Source organism: Primulina tabacum, chromosome 18 (genome assembly GCF_025594145.1).
Source record: "Primulina tabacum isolate GXHZ01 chromosome 18, ASM2559414v2, whole genome shotgun sequence".
NCBI classification, from domain to species: domain Eukaryota; kingdom Viridiplantae; phylum Streptophyta; class Magnoliopsida; order Lamiales; family Gesneriaceae; genus Primulina; species Primulina tabacum.
In genome coordinates, this window is record NC_134567.1 from 26,064,330 (window position 1) to 26,081,802 (window position 17,473).

The window sequence follows — 17,473 nt, forward strand, 5'->3', positions numbered from 1 at the left end:
GAATTTTGTTTTATCAATTACTTTTAATTTCCGGCTTCAAGCTATAAATGTATTTTGTAAATTCAAGCAAAATTAATCATGCGATATATATATATATATATATATATATATATATATATATAGAAATTGAATTGATTGATTTACCCGTTAAAATTTTGGAATAAATAATCAGACAAAAGTAATAATATAATTTATTTGATATATGAAGGTTCGGGCAGTTTTGAGAACAAAAATACAACATTTCAATATTTAAGGTTTTTCAATATTAAAAATTAGATAATGGGCCTTTTCAAAGATCGGTAAATTATAAATTAATGGAGTTTTCTTATATGAAATATTTACTATAGATGCAAAATATTCCCACAGAGATGTAATTGGGAAAAAAAATCAATATGAATATTCTTTTTTTAAAAAAAATTCTTAGATTGAATAATCTGCTCCTAAAATAAATAAATATTAAAAGTTATATAAACCTGGATATTATAAAAATATCACCATCGGACCTAGTCACATCACATATGATTCGATACTTATATAAATATACATGAATACACGTGGTACCAGAACTTAATATCATATGTATACTTGGATCTCCATGGTCCGCCCTTCAGTATGGCGGCATCATGTCCATATATTTCCGTAGGCCAGCCTCATTTGATAGTAAAATAAATCTTAAATGACAAAAAACAATTGAAAAGTTACTCATTATTTTAATTCTTTTCCTCAAAAAGACGAATTCATGGTGACCCAAAAAAAATTTTCCGCTGTAATAATAATATCATCGAGTTGTTTCTTTCAACAAACTGCCAAAGGAAATTACAATTGACTAATATCATATGCCTATTATAGAACTCTCCTTTATTCATATAATAATATTCTTTTACCCATAACACACGAAAATGTTAACAAAAAATGGGATTAAAGAAAAATTACAAAGGACACACACAAACACACACACACACACACACACATATATATATATATATATATATATTATAGTTGTCATTCGTATGACAATTAATATCATGTCGGACGTAGTGGGGGTGACCCAATGGCACACCCAGTGGCGGAGCCACGTTATGTGACAAAATTTGGGTGTTCTAAATTTTGTTTTTTAAAAAAATTATATATAAAATTTGGATTAATTTGATCTTAACCCAAGTAGATCAGTATAAAATATTAAAAATTATATAGTTTTAAATTTTAATTTCGGATTGAGCCATATTCTTGACTTCACCGCTGATCACACCACCACTTCGATAATTCCAAACGAATTAAATTTACTCACAGTTGATCAGAAAGTACAAAATAATATAAATACATTTCACAATAACATTCATTATAGTGAAATTTCGTAACCAATATATGTGGTTTTTTTTTTTTTTTTTTGCATGGCAATTGACAAACAAGTCATGCATTAGCATGACCAACTTATTTTTATTTGTTTTTTTTTATTTTAGTTTTTTATATTATTAAATTTCAATTTTAGTCACATTTTTTTTTGAAATTATATTCATTTTTCTGATGTTAACTCTAATATTGCATCAATATAACGCTGCGTTGACATTTATAGTACTACATCAGCATTTTCGACCAAAAAAACTAAAATTATAAAATCAAAATATACATGATTAAAACTGAAATTTATTAACATAAAAGACGAAAATCTCAAACTGAACAGAAAAACGGTTTTCCCGTTATTTTTGGTCCAAGTATATTCATATATTATCTGGCAGATGGAAATAAAGATTAGAAAGAAATTGTGCCCCGATCATTCGAACAACTTTAACAATCAGTCATGTGGTCCACCTGCTTTATTGTCTCCTGTCTCCTGATACTTGAAGTGACAAAATAAAGAAACACGAAAATGTAAACTGAATATTGAAAAAATGGAAGATATATGCACATAAAGTTTGATTATGGCAGGATTAATGGATTTCAAATATATTTATCTTAAATTCTCTTACTTATTTGGATGAAGTGAATTTTTACAAACACGATCGAAATGACATGAACTAGTAAGTGAATTAGCACAAAAAGTATTAGTAATTAATAATGATTAGATATATATATAAAAAAAAGCAATGAAGTAGAAAAAATAGTCCAAAGATAGTACGAAATGAATGAAAGCATAACACACTGTCATAGTCGATCGAGTAAAAAGAATTGTAACAACTGTTTTGGCAAATAATTATTCAAGATATTCTGAAGTGATTTATGTATATTCTTAAATATACATAAATCACGTATTTTCTTTTTAAAAAAATCAAATAATGAATTAGGCACATGGGAATATCATGATATTGAAGCATAATCATTATTGACGCCAACAAACTTACAAAGTTTATACCATGAGAAATCAGTAGAGGCAGCCTCAAGTCTTTTAGAAAAAACGCAAAAATTCTATACTTTCAGCACTCTTAGATTCTTAGTTTATACCTGGCAAAAGCCAGGTGAACTTTGGTGAGAAATTTTGCCACCTTTTGCTCTATTTATACCAACAAATTTACAAAGTTTATACCATTATTGACACCTTTGGCACTCGGGTTACAAAGCTCCATTTATTAGATTAAAAAAAATCAAAATTCTTGCAAGAGAAATCAGTAGAAAAAAAAGAGAGAGAAATGCTGGTGGCTCCGGTTATAACATGAAAGTTGTTCCTTTTAATATATAGAGTCCATGAATAGCAATCGATTGTCTCACAAATCGTTGTTTGTTTCAAAAGATGGGACAACATAACGTTCTTTATTTATTTAATCAAGGACGTGACTCCATTTTCGAGTGCGTTTGCTTTTCGTAATTGAATAATTGTATCAACAGGAGAGAACCCGAGCCACTTCCTAAAGAAAATTATGGCGAATCTGTTCAATAAATCATGTTCTCATTTTCACTCGTGACTTAGTACGGGGCTTTATGTTACTACACATATATAATAAAAAAAATTTGTTTCTCAACGAACAATATAAATTTTTGACTTAATGGTAGGTGTTTAATTCTAATATTTACACGAGTTATACACATGTGCTTTTTTGGCTTTCAATATGATACGTAAACATCAAAAACCTAATATCTTTAATAATTCAAAGTTTTTATGTGGAGTTGATTCGTTTTGGAACGTGATTTTTCCACTATTAAACTTATTTTATATTCTTAGTTTAATAATTTAAAGTTTTTATGTGGAGTTGATTCGTTTTGGGGAGTGGTTTTTCCCCTATTAAACTTATTTTATATTCTTAGTTTATAAATTATTAATAAATGTGCACAAATATTTAATTCACATAAACTCTTGGTGATGGATCTTCAAATCGACCTCGCACAAAAAAAATATGATTTTATGTCCAAAATATTATTTTCATCGCAAAAAGTATCATTTTTGTTATATTATGAAAATATATTGTGTGATACATATTTTGATTTGAGTGGAAAAACTATTTTTTTATGTCGAATTGTTTACAAGTATTACTTTTTACTATAATTATGAGACACATCGTCTCACCTCACGGATATAAATACGTGAGATCGTTATACATGAGAATTAATCTATTTTAATAATTTTCTTAAATATTTTGATCGGTGTCTAAATTAACTAATAAATGGTCAAACTGATACTTAGTATATAAATTATTTCTTGATTTTTTAACAAAATATTTACGATCGACATATATGAACAAAATTCCTAGCGGTAAAAATTAAATTTAAAGACAAGTTTGGGTTCAAAAGTGACGAAATATTTTTTGTGCACGTCGGGGAAAAAATACATCGTGACTGTTATAATGCACGTAAATTTCTTTATTTGGATGTTTTTTTTTTTTAATGTAATGTAATTAATTATGAATCTGAATTTAATTTGATTGCTATACGAATTCATCTCATTAAATTTTTGGTCCCCATTTCAGTCCTTCCTGCAAGTAGTAGTTTAGCCCACTGAAGTCCATATCTACTTGTTTCCATTGGCATCATGTTCTACAAGTCGCCCTCGCTTTTTCTTTTTTAATTTTTAATTTTACTTTTTATGTATAAAAAGTTATTCTGAATAATGACGTCATTTATTTAAACAACTTAAATAACAATCATACCCCAAAAATTCCTTTTACAACTCTTTATTAAAAATGTTTTATAATTAAAAATGCTAATTTTGAATGGAAACATACTGTAACACGGATGGATTTGTTTTATTTTTTGAAATATTTCTGAATTGGACGCATCATGAGATATTTTGGCTTCGTATCGAATTAAATATAAAAGACAAACACTTGCGTGAGACGGTCTCACGTGTCGTATTTTGTGAGACGGATCTCTTATTTGGGTCATCCATGAAAAAATATTGTTTTTTATGTTAAGAGTATTATTTTTTATTGTGAATATCGGTAAGGTTGACCCGTCATAGATAAAAATTTGTGATACCGTCTCATAAAAAACTATTATAACTAAAATGATCCACCATTTTTGCGTATTCACACCAATTTCTTTGAGCTTCATTCTTGCAAATCATTATCTTAGGATATTTAACCCGTGAGCCACATCACTGTGCGGGTTGCTATATGTAACATCATCTAGCTAGCGTCCATTAATGTTTACAGATAATATTATTATGGTATGAAAATTACATTTTTTTGTCAGGTCATGAGAGCATTTTTTTTTACTCGTGTTAACGATTAATCTATATTTTTAGTCATATTATTTGTATGTTTTTTTAATTTTTGTTCATGTTTTGGTGAAACGATGAACTCAAGTCAATGAAGGAAAAAAATTGAAAAATACATAATTTACAATACTAGTAGTAAAAGTACATCGTAACATAACAAAAAATGAAAAAAAAATACAAGATAAATGAATAAAAATACAAATTCATTGTTAACGTGAAGAAAAATTAAAAAAAAAATGCAAATTACAATAAAAAAAGAACTTTTTCTGCATGTGATTTTTTTAATGCCTGTTACGCAAAAACCTCGAAAATAGGACAAACATGCTTTATTTTTAAAATAAAAGGTTGTATAGGGTGAAAATAAGAGTTGTGTTGAAGATAAGAGTTGAAAATATTGAAATTAGTGTGTGATGATTTATGTAATGGTGAAATTATTTTTGAATTATTTTCAAAGAAATTTTATAAATATGTCTCTCAATTTGTGAAGAAGATATACAATTGAGTGGATAAATTTTTTATAAATTGTGTAATTTAATATATTTTGTGAGTTTGAGATTTTATTTTTTATCGTAAATTTTTATTTTTAACGTATTATAAGCACGATACTCGAACAAAAAGACATGCGATAAGTTTTCTCATATGAGAATTTTTAGATATATGGTATGTATGCATATTCAATCAAACATGTAATTGATAATTTTTCAATATTAATTACAATACTCCCCATTGCAGCTTGCATTTGACTAAGAACTAGACATTTCTCATATGAGAATTTTTAGATATATGGTATATGTGCCTATTGCACCGCCTCAACGAACAAAAATATGACCTCAAAGAAATATCGGACTTTATATCGGTTATGATAGTCCATCAATCATTCGATATCTTGAGACTCGGACAGACGACGTGTTTACAAATTTTTTTGCTGATTGTCATTTTAATGAGGAAATCTTTTCAACGTTAAGGGGAGAAAAGAAAAATATCGAAAAGGAATTATATGGTATGCATCATCATTATTACATATAAATTCAAAATTTAAACAATGTGAAAAAGATGTACAACAAATTGTGCACTTGCAAAGAACAATAAATCAAATACCAGATGCATTTGAAGACACAAAAAGGGTAACTAAATCATATATACATGTTGTAAATGCCCCTGCTCAAATTGAAATTCCAAAGAAACAAATTGAAGACACTCATGATGTCATAAAACGATTGAAGCATGGAAGGTCCATCGAGTCTAAGGATAAAAATCATCGAAAAAGAAAATGCATAGAAAAAAACGATGATCACAAAATAGATTATGATATTCCGGCAGAAACACATGATGATGAAAATGTTCTGTTAGAACCAGAAACTGACGAGAATCGTGAAATCTCTATCAATTATATTAATACTGAAAAATATGGAACCAAAAATATATAAAAAAAATTGATGAGATATTTTCTTACAATGTGGCATTTGACATCATAAATGAAAATGAAGATCGTTAACCAAAATCTTTTGGTGAATGTAAAAATCGACAGAACTAGATAAAATGAAAAAAACGTCATCCAAGTTGATTTGAATTCGCTAAATAAACATAACCTTTTTGGACATATAGTTCTTACACCTGAATGTATAAAATCTGTTTGGTACAAATGAGTTTATATTCGAAAGTGAAATAAGAAAAATGAAATAGTAAGATATAAAGCTCGATTTGTTGCACAAGGTTTTTCTGAAAGGCCTGAAATTGATTATTAAAAATAGTATTCTCCCATTATGGATGCAATTATAGTTCGGTATTTGATTAGTTTGACAGTATCTAAAAAATTGGAAATACATCTTATGGATGTTGTCACAGTTTATTTATATGGATCACTCAATAGTTTTATTTATATATATATATATATATATATATGAAAATCCTTTAAAGATTTAAATGCCCAAAGCACAAAGTTCAAAACCCAAAGAATATTATTCTGTGTAATTGCAAAGATCATCATATGAGTTAAAGCAATCCGGTCGAATGTGGTATAATCGACTAAGTGAACACTTAACGAAAAAGGGATATGTACACAATTCAATATCTCTTTATATCTGGATGCGTAATTATTGTTGTATATGTTGATGATTTAAACATCATTGGAACAAATAAGGAAATTCAAGAAGTTGTGTTGTACTTGAAGGAAGAATTTGAAATGAAAGACCTTGGAAAACCAAAGTATTGTCCAAGTTGCAAACCGAACAAAAAGAATGTGGAATATTTGTTCATCAGTCAAATTATATAGAAAATGTCATTAAACGTTTTAATATGGATAAATCAAATCCTTTAAGTACTCCAATGGTTGTTAGATCATTAAATATAGAAAATGATTCATTACGTCCAAGTGAAGAAGATGAAGTTATTTTTGGTCCAAAATTACCATATCTAAGTGTTATTGATATCTTTACGTGTCTTGCAAATTGTACAAGATCTGATATATATTTTGTTGTAAATTTATTGGCCAGATTTAGCTCATATCTAACAAAGAGATACTGGAACAGAATTAAACATATATTCCGTTATCTATGAGAAACGACAGACTTGAGACTTAAGCACATGAATCCAGGACCTCCAGGCTTAAGCACCTAGATTCTTAAAGTATTGGTACCAGTTGGACTAGTACTCAGTTATTTTTGGATTATTTTCAAAAAATTTATAAATAAGTCTCTCAATTTGTGAAAAAGATATACAATTGAATGAAATTTTTTTTATAAAATGTGATGTTTAATATATTTTGTGAGCGTGGTATTTTATTTTTTACCGTAAATTTTTATTTTTAACTTTACAAACATTTAATTTAAGACAAAAAGTTTTTAATCTTTTCCACATATATTTCACATTAGCGATAATTGTAATTTGACCAACTATAACACTTTAAAATCGGCAATTGACTTAATCTGGTAATCTTGAATTTCGGAATTCCCAAACAATGCACGTAAAAGTTATTGTCAAATAAGAAACAATAAAAAAAAAAAGGTTAAATAGAAAATGTCAATGCACAGTGAATGATTGGCATTATTGATCCAAATTGGCTTGCGAAAGATAAAAGGAGGAAAACAAATAATAAAGAAAAAAGAAAACAAATATAATATATACATTATTGAATCGAAAGGTTGAGGCCACGTTCACTTGGCTAAGGGCCAATTACCATCACAAGTTCTCTACGGACGGTTGACTTGCCTATCTAAACGGCTCACAAGCCATTATTGATTCTTCAATGTAGCCCCCACACCCTTTTCCAACATTTCAACTAGTTCTTTAAAGAAAGATTAGTACCTTTTGATTTTGTTTAATTTTACCCACTGACAATATATTAAAGGAATATAATTACTATTATATTTTAAACTGAGATATTGATATCAGATGAACTAAATCAGATGTATATTATAATATAATAGTAAAAGATGACGACTAAATCATTATATTCGTACAGTTGAGGGTGGATATTAATTAATTCATTCGATTAATGCATTTGATATTATAAAATCACAATTAATAGTATTTTTTTGGTTCGGAACAAAAGATATAAAAGCCAATATAAATTTACATATAATCTTCTAGTACCTTTAATTCCTAAAGTCTTATGAATTACATATTTTTCGTAGAAAACTCTGTTTAACTTAAAATATTGACTCAATTCAAATTCTATCAAACCAATCTCTGTCACGACTTGAACCAAAAATCTTGTTTCCAAAAAAATGAAATCATTTACTACTAAATAAAAAAGACTATGTACACTAACCTCCCCAAAATTAGGAGCTTTTAACTCCTGATCCAACGTCCCCACAGGCCACCTTGGATATCCATTTCAACTCACAAATGATTAATTTTTGTAATAAGTACCGACATAATTTTTTTTTTTTTTAAAAAGCAGATATAGTGTGAGACGGTCTCACGAATCTTTATCTGTGAAACGGTATCACGATAAAAATTTATACTCTTAACATAAAAAGTAATATTTTTTCATGGATGACCCAAATAAGAGATCCGTCTCACAAAATACGACCCGTGAAACCGTCTCACACAAGTTTTTGTCAAAAATATCTTATAAACGGTTTCACAGTTTTTTTTATCTGTGCGACGAGTTATTTGTTAAAAACAATATTTTTTGCACGAAAAATTATATATTTTTACGAGTTAGGTCAAAATCACAAATTTTACTATAAAAAAATAAGACATAATAACCATGGTTTGGATTTTAGTTACGTATGATTTCTCTTAACCATGATTAGATGATGTTATTAAAGCATGACTCTAGGCCTTCCCTCAGGACACAAAAATAATCCCACCACGTCCTTCGGCTTTGTTTCATTCTCCACAAAGCCGGAAAGCTTCTTCTGCAGGCAATCCTCCGAAGGTCTGTCTCCTCAATTCTCGCTTTTGTGACTTCTTTTTTTTCATTTTTCAACGAAGATCAAAGCCTTTTTTCCTGTGATATATACGTTCTTAGTTTATACAATCGATATCTTTAAAATTGATTTTGGTGTGTGTTGATAAATAATCCACTGTTTGATCCGTTTACAGCGGTTGATTCATCAAATATATATATTTGTTTATTAAAATTGTTGAGAACTGTATCTGTATGATGATCCCCCTTCGTAGGATGTACAGAACATATTTGTGTGGGAATGTACAGATTCGATAGATGAAAAGGATGGTTAAGTCGGTTGGGTTAATTTGTGTATTAATTTAGTTATGAAATTTTGCAGAAAGAGGAAATGGCAAAGGACACATTTGAGGAAGCCATTGCAGGCCTGCAGAAGCTTCTCAGGTATTGCCACTTTCTGACTTTTTTCTTGGGACTTTCACCTCAGTTTGTCAATTTCGGTGTTTATTTATTTATTTTTTAATAAAAACATAAAATAAAATTGATAAATATTACTTCATGTTTTAAATTTTTTTAAATAATGCTAAAAATATAATAAATATAACGTATATTGATATTTACAATAGAGATTTTGATAAATCAAAATTTTTGTATTTAATTTTTTGTGTTGTTACTAATTTGGTTTTATATATAAATTAATCTTAAATAATAGTAATTTTTTTAATTTAAGAAGATAATGTTTTTAATTTTCCATTGACCGGACAAACTAGTTGGTCAATCATGTTCGCCACTTGTGTATCAATTAAGTTTATTATTTAAAACATATTAATAATACAAAACAAAATAATTTTTTAAATAATATCATTATTAAATAAACTTGAAATTTTTAATAAAAAAATATATATAAACATGTAATATATGAATTTGAGTTTTACAACAGCGAGGGTCATTTCCCAGAGATATTGGGTGTTTCTGACGCAATACACGGTACAAAATATTTATCGGATAAATTATTAAATATATTTGAATGATTTGGAATGAAACATATTGAATTGCTTTAATTATGTTTTGTTAAAATATTCAAATACATCCAGACACGATATTCCCATTTTCTTTGACTTATATCTATCTGTATGATGAATATATTATTATAATATTATGTCAGTTTAAGCCAATATTATAGTGTAATATCGGCAGGATAATTATTAACTTTAAAAAATAAGAGTAAATAATCGAAAGAATTTGGGACCGGTTTCGAGGTTTAATCTAGTTGTAATGACTCTAACATTGGGCTCCATCTTTGGCGGCTCGGGGTGCGAGCTGGATTAGTTACGGTCTTTTGTTTTTTCAACTGCAGTGAGAAAGGTGAGTTGGAGGGCGTGGCCGCCGCAAAGCTGAGGCAGCTGACGGAGGAGTTGGAGGGTGGCGCAGCCGTGAAGCACTCTCATCCGGATGAGAGGATACGGGCTGGGTTCCATTATTTCAAGAAAGATAAATACGAGTAAGTACACCAACCAATAATTGGATGATCACACAATTAAAAAAATATGCATAAAGTTTCGTACTTATTGCAAAGGTTTTGGCACCTAATCCGCAGAAAGGGGAGATTCTCGGAATGTGCCCTATTCACTTTCGATCATGTTGGAATAAAATATAAATCAAGAGACAAATTTAGTTCTTTTTTTGGCAGCAAAATGACTGGGAACATGGGTTTTAACATTGTTTCAAGGATAGACAAAATTATATGTTTATCGTCGATGTCCATTCATTACAAATTCAATACCATATCCGGAAAGAAGAACATTTGTAGTAGTTGTTAATGACCACTATATGACCAACGGTGGAGTCACGAATATGTCTCTACTAAAGTTAGAATTTTAAACTCTAAAATCTTTTAATATTTTAAATTGATCTACTCGAACTAATATCAAATTAATCCAATATTTACAAATAATTGTTTTAAAAAAAAAATTGGCTCCGCCAATGACCATCTCTATATATAATTTGCTATTCTACTTGCACAGGAGGAATCCTGAGCTGTATGGACAACTTGCGAAAGGCCAAAGTCCCAAGGTGAAAATTACAATATCAATAGTATTATTGGATGTGAGATTCATTGAACTTGGGCATTGACTAATCGATATATATTAATTAATAAACACGCAGTTCTTGGTATTTGCCTGCTCCGACTCCCGAGTGTGCCCTTCCCACATCCTAAATTTCCAACCAGGGGAGGCCTTTATTGTCCGAAACATCGCTAACATGGTCCCACCATTTGACAAGGTAAGCTAAACCTATTCCATTAGAGCATGTACAGTGGTGTCTCATGTTGATGATGAGACTGTTGATAATTTGTAATGTGGTAGACGATGTTGGAATATTAATTTTTTTATTTTAATTTAATTTTTAAATATTTTATTTATTTTTTTGTTTTTAAAATATTTAAAACAGCCAGATCAATCTGGTCATTCACAATTTTTAAATAAATTAAAAAGAGTTGTTAAGCTTCGAACATCATCGCACGGATAATTCCGAGCGCTGCTTCCTCGCCCATTTGGGGAGATACGCGAGCACTCATCGTGTGTCTTCTGCGCCCCCTGCTGTACATGCTCTTAAGTATTACGTACTATATATGTTATCAATAAATAAATCAAAATAATTATATTTTGAAAAGAGAAAAAAATTCAAACCTAAATAATTGAGGTAAACAAACCTCGAATACGAATATGGAAAAAAAATTCCCCAGCCAGTTTATTCTGTTTTATTTCCTTTTGAAAATATAAATGAATTGGAATTAATTTGTACACATATTTTTCAAATAAATAGTCAACGTATTTAGATAATTGAATCAACTCATCTAAATTCCATTCGGTAAGTAAACATTATTTTGATTTTAGCAAAAAAAAAATAAAATTTGTGCGTCCCTACGAAAGTTTGGAATAAAATTTGAAAACATTAAGATTTAAGATTAAAAGTTATAGTTAGTGCCAATAAATAAATGTTTACTTCTTAATCAATTGCAGACGAAGTATTCTGGAATGGGAGCGGCCATTGAATATGCAGTGGTGCACCTAAAGGTGATTATAATATTCTTTCCTCTTTCGATCTGGCTAACTTTAAATTTCAGGCATCGAATGTAATAACATTCTTATGAGTAAAAACCATTTGTTTTAGGAAACCTCTTTTTTGTCAAATGTTTCACAAGCTTGCTAACTAAACTAAGCACCTTTTATATTGTTTTTTTTTAATGATAATTGTGATTATTTCATTTTCGATAACCTTAAATAATGGATTGTTGAATTTGTGACCTTATTTAGGTGGAGACTATTTTGGTAATTGGACATAGCTGCTGTGGAGGGATAAAGGGGCTTATGTCCATTCCTGATGATGGAACGACTCAAAGGTTAAAGCTTTTCCAATATATATCGTAATCCTTTTGTTATTTGCTTTTGGCTCTATTACACTACATGTCTTTCACTTCCTTTTATTTTCTCCCCACAAGGCTACTGCCACTTTAATATCTTTTGTCATGTAACGTTGCAATCTAGCTCAAATAATAATTCATGTCACAAATTATTATATATCTTTATTCTTTATAAAGACATCCACAATCTCATAGATATAGATATAAATAGAGATATATGTTTTGTGAAACACAAAAACTCTTGTGAGACGGTCTAATGAGTCAATGTTGTGAAAAAATATTACTTTTTATTGTAAATATAAGTATAGTTGACCCGTTTCACGAATAAAAATTTGTAAGATTATCTCAAGAGACTTACTATTTGTGAAAAGAAGTATTGACGGAAAAATATTTACGAAACAACTTGCATATTTAGCCTGAAGTCTTGAAAGTTGAAAAAGTTGCATACAAAATTTGAATGTTTGTTAGTTCTCGACCATTTCTGTAGTTGGCAAATTCACCAACATTGTGAGAATATGCATGCAGTGACTTTATAGAAGAGTGGGTCGCCATTTGCAAGGACGCCAAGTCCAAAGTGACAACAGAATGGAAAGATTTGGATGTCCATGAACAGCACACACAGCTTGAGAAGGTAAAAATTCAAGCACTATTTCATTTTTTTCTGTTCCAATATTATTAGTGAAAATATTCATCAAATTTTTATTTAAAATTACGCTTTTTCGTGTACCAAACAGGAGGCAGTGAATGTATCGCTGGCGAACCTGCTAACCTACCCATATGTAAACGAAGGCGTAGTGAAGAAAACCCTATTGTTGAAGGGAGCGCACTATGATTTCGTGAAAGGTTCATTTGAGTCCTGGAATCTAGAGTCTTGAGAATCTCCTGTATCCATTTGAAGTTTGATTGTGTTTTCAATAACATACCGAATCTTGAATTCTCGTAATGTAAAATTGGTCAGTCTAGCCATGTCTAATTTGTGACTAGAATAATTCCAAGTTTCTTTGCTTCCCCATATATTTGGGGGAAGGTTTCTTGGTTTTGTGAAAGGTGTGTTAAGAGGACCATTGTTCCAAATTGTTGGTATCAATATTGAACTTTGAATTTGGGTCTTTAGTACAATATACTAGTCAGAATGTCAGATGAGCTATATTTTGATTATTTAAAGTAATTTCTTATTCAATTATATAGAAATTCAAAAAATGCATATCAGATCAGAGTTTTAAAATATGACAAAAACTTGTGTGAGATGGTCTTACGTGTCGTATTTTGTGAGACATATCTCTCATTTGGGTCAACCATGAAAAAATATTATTTTTTATGCTAAGAGTATTACTTTTTATTGTGAATATCGGTAGGGTTGACCCGTCTCATAGATAAATATTCATAAGACCGTTTCACAAGAGAACTTATCTTAAAATATTGCATATAGGCGGTGACCAATATCCATGTGTTGTAGTGACATAATCTTCTTTCAATAAATGAGATACTTGTATTTGTTAAAACAAAAACCGCATTATTATTGTGATAAAAGATAATATGTTCTGCAGCAATGGAATTGATTTTGAAGCCAAAGGGTAAGTTTGGATTAAAATATACCTTTTGACAATAATTAAAATGAACATCCTTTCCACATTTAATTAATTTAAAATTAATGACAACCACTTCACTTGCCAAAATTTACGGGTAACAGAAGAGCCACTGTGGGTGGAGAAGTGTGGGTTGGGTCGTAGTGATGGGCCAATCACCCACGGCCCAAAGTCCACATAATTTATTCTCCCACAGCCCAACTTATATGTCTGTATTTTGTAACAGAGAATCTTTGTTTTAATCATTTGCTTCTCACTTGGATTTTCCAAGGCATATGTTTTTCTAGTCGCAACACATCAAAGGATCGTCAAGTTTTTAGTACCAAAATTCCCTCACTAAAATTTCATGACATTTTTACCGCGCACTACTTTTTTTATTTTACAAATTTTATGGGAGATGGAGATGTAACCCAGCCGAGCTCACTTTTGTTTTTTATTTTTCAAAATATCTAATTAGAGCTAGGGATGTAATCGAGTCGAATGAGCCGAACTCTTGATTGTTTGAGTTGATCGAGCTGAACTCGAACTTTAACAAATATATTCATGACTCATTAACTTATTCGAGCTTAAAGCCGATCTTGTGTTAAACCCGCTCCGGTGGGACGAATGTTAACCCACTCAAGCGGGTCACAAGCGAGTCCAAGACGTGTATTGGGATTCGATGTAACCGCCATGAATCAAAGTAGAATATCTTTTATCGACTAATTTGCAATCAATTTGATGAAACACTGTAAATTTCATAGTCTGGTACGGATACTAGACCCATAATTCATATATGAAAATTAATTTCACGTCTACTCGGATTTCACTTATAATTTAAATCCAATAACTTGGATATCAAAAATCTTATAAAAATATATTTTCAATTTTTTTTAACATAACATCCGATTTTGTTTACACAAAAAAACATTATTTACACCACATATGAACTGAATTATTAGTATATTTTAATTATATCTTTATGTAATACTCAAATTTGTACACTAAAATTTAAAATTATTCTATAGTTGGGTTAATCTATATTATATTAGGAGTATTTATTTTATCATTTTAATATAATTAAATCATTTAAATCTTTAATATATATATACATTGATGATTCAAAAATTAACATTTAATAAATAATCCACGTGTAACAAAAAAAAATAATCTCTCTAATGGACCCTGGTTGCGGTCTTACGTGTTGTAAAATTATCTAGTACACCGAAATACAATTACTGTATTTCGTGCTATGCGGAAGAAGTGGAGGAGGGTGACCCCACTTCCCCAGAAATCTGGCCCTTTTTCCGGATTCTACGACAGTGGTGGCCCCCGCCCTCTTGCCAACGTTTCTTCTTCCTCTTATTGATTCTTTCCTTTGCTCCAGTATTAGTACTTCGTACTATTGATATTGATTTGTTGTAACAAACGCCCCCCCACCATTCCACCCTCCAACCAAACTCTGACTATCATTATTCTTCCTTAATTCTTTTCTTCCACTCCTACCCACAACCTCATTTCTCTGCGATATTGCTTTTTTATATTTTTTTTCTCTTGCATCGGATGATCTGATCAGAGTTTTCTTGATAATTCCGTGGAGGTAAAGTGTTGGTTTTTATTCTTGTTGTCATCTCTTTGGACTTTTCAAATGTTTTGTTTCAGCTTTTGTTTTGGTTTTTTGTCTTCTTTTTTTTTTTCAGAACTCGGAAAGAATTATTAGTCGTGTGAGAATTTATTTTTTTGTATGCAGGATCGAGAGGGATTCACTTTTTTGAATTTGAAGTAAAGGGCTTGATTTTGAAGGTGATCTTCATTTTTTTCAAGTGATTTCAAGCGAATACATGAGGAAAAAATGGAGCTTTCTGAGTTTCTATCCTCGTTTTGGATATTTATTGCATTGTCATTAAGTACGATGATCTGAGTTTTTTTTCTGATCAAGCTGTTCTTGTTTTGATGAAAGCTATAGGTCATGAATGATTAATGATCAATCGTATTTCCGCTGATTAATTATTTGAATTTCATTTTGATAGAATCCCTGTTGGGATTTGTGACAGTGGCAGTAAAGCGATGATAAGATGTAATAAATAGTAAGAATGGATAATCTAATGTGATGCATCTTGACTGTAATAATCATGAGAGGGGTAAGAGTATGCAGAATGGGCCTCTTTCTCCTTTTTTAACACTTGTATCTGGTTCAAATAAGTCATTAAATTGTGCCTAAAAATCATGTTTCCTTCTTCAGAGGTTCTTCTTTTGTCGGTATACGCACTCCACGATGTTCAGAAATAACACCAATGCAGCAGTGCCTCCTATTCCTGGTTGCAATCATTTCCAGTTTCCTGATGATGCCCCAAATCAGCTCCAGTTATGTGTAAATGGTAAGTTTCATCAATCAAATTCAAGACCAATTGACTGGTTTATGCGATCCTATGGTTAATATATTTGTTTCTTAGAATATTTTATTGTAATCGAATCTAATTTGTCATGATGAAGTTGATAAAAAAGCCAGCATTTTCAACAAGAATCCAGTGTCTGCTGGTTTAAGGCTGTCTTATGATGACGATGAACGGAACTCCACACTTTCTTCTGCAAGTGGAAGCATGACCATTGGATCATCGATACTTCCGTCTCTGCATGTTGATGTCGAGAGAGAACTCAATCAAAATGGAAAAGAACTGGAACATTATATGAGAATCCAGGTAGTCGAAATCTACTCCATGCATTAAAATGTCCATTTCCTTTCACCTAAACGTCCCAAATGTACTTGTTTTTCTGCAACAGAAAATGAACTCTTCGCTAATCTTGAAAGCCCGTTTTGTGTTTCAGTTTCTACTAAAAGTGTATATATTTTGAGCCCATCGTATTGCATCATGAACAGGAAGAGAATCTGTTAAAAGGGCTAAGAGAAATAAGACAGAATCACTACACTTCATGCCTAACTTATTTAGAGAACAGCTGTATAAAGAAGTTGCATCAGAAAAATCTCGAGTTGGAGACTGTAACTTGCAAGAACAATGAACTTGTCGAACGTACAAAACAGTTAACAGCCGAAGCTCAGAGTTGGTGCAACATTGCAAAGTACAATGAATCAGTTGCTAAAGCATTGAAAACCAGTCTAAAGCAAGCAATGCAACAAGGTTCCAACCGAGGAAACAGAGTTGGAGAGAATGATATTGATGACGCTGCCTCGTCTATTGATCCGAACAATTTTCTCAGCAATTCAGGTAAGCATGAAAGATCTAGTCCAGTATATATTAATGCTCCTATCTGTAGATATTGTAAATCAAAGGAGGTATCTATAGTGTTAATGCCTTGTAGACATCTTTGTCTGTGTAAGGAGTGTGAAGGCTTTGTGGGTGCTTGTCCTGTGTGCAGAATGGTAACAAATGCTAGCTTTGAGGTGTATCTCCTAAATAATTAATCAAATAAGTTATATAAAAGACTGTTACAATATTGAGTTAAAATGCAGATAAGTAATGCATTGC

At 30.5% G+C, this 17,473-nt stretch overlaps 2 protein-coding genes across 2 annotated transcripts; both read left to right on the forward strand.

Moving 5' to 3' along the window:
* Positions 1–8,835: 8,835 nt before the first annotated feature.
* LOC142533123 (carbonic anhydrase 2-like) lies at positions 8,836–13,536 on the forward strand. The gene is made up of 9 exons (XM_075639769.1): positions 8,836–9,029; positions 9,382–9,443; positions 10,357–10,500; positions 11,024–11,072; positions 11,166–11,282; positions 12,023–12,076; positions 12,317–12,402; positions 12,949–13,054; positions 13,158–13,536. The coding sequence occupies exons 2-9, from the start codon at positions 9,391–9,393 to the stop codon at positions 13,296–13,298; spliced, it is 750 nt and encodes a 249-aa protein (XP_075495884.1). The 5' UTR covers positions 8,836–9,029; positions 9,382–9,390; the 3' UTR covers positions 13,299–13,536.
* A 2,203-nt stretch (positions 13,537–15,739) lies between these two features.
* On the forward strand, positions 15,740–17,457 carry LOC142533604 (E3 ubiquitin-protein ligase BOI-like). The gene is made up of 4 exons (XM_075640429.1): positions 15,740–15,791; positions 16,231–16,366; positions 16,482–16,687; positions 16,867–17,457. Exons 2-4 carry the CDS (start codon positions 16,264–16,266, stop codon positions 17,407–17,409), a joined length of 852 nt encoding a protein of 283 aa, XP_075496544.1. The 5' UTR covers positions 15,740–15,791; positions 16,231–16,263; the 3' UTR covers positions 17,410–17,457.
* Positions 17,458–17,473: the final 16 nt, after the last annotated feature.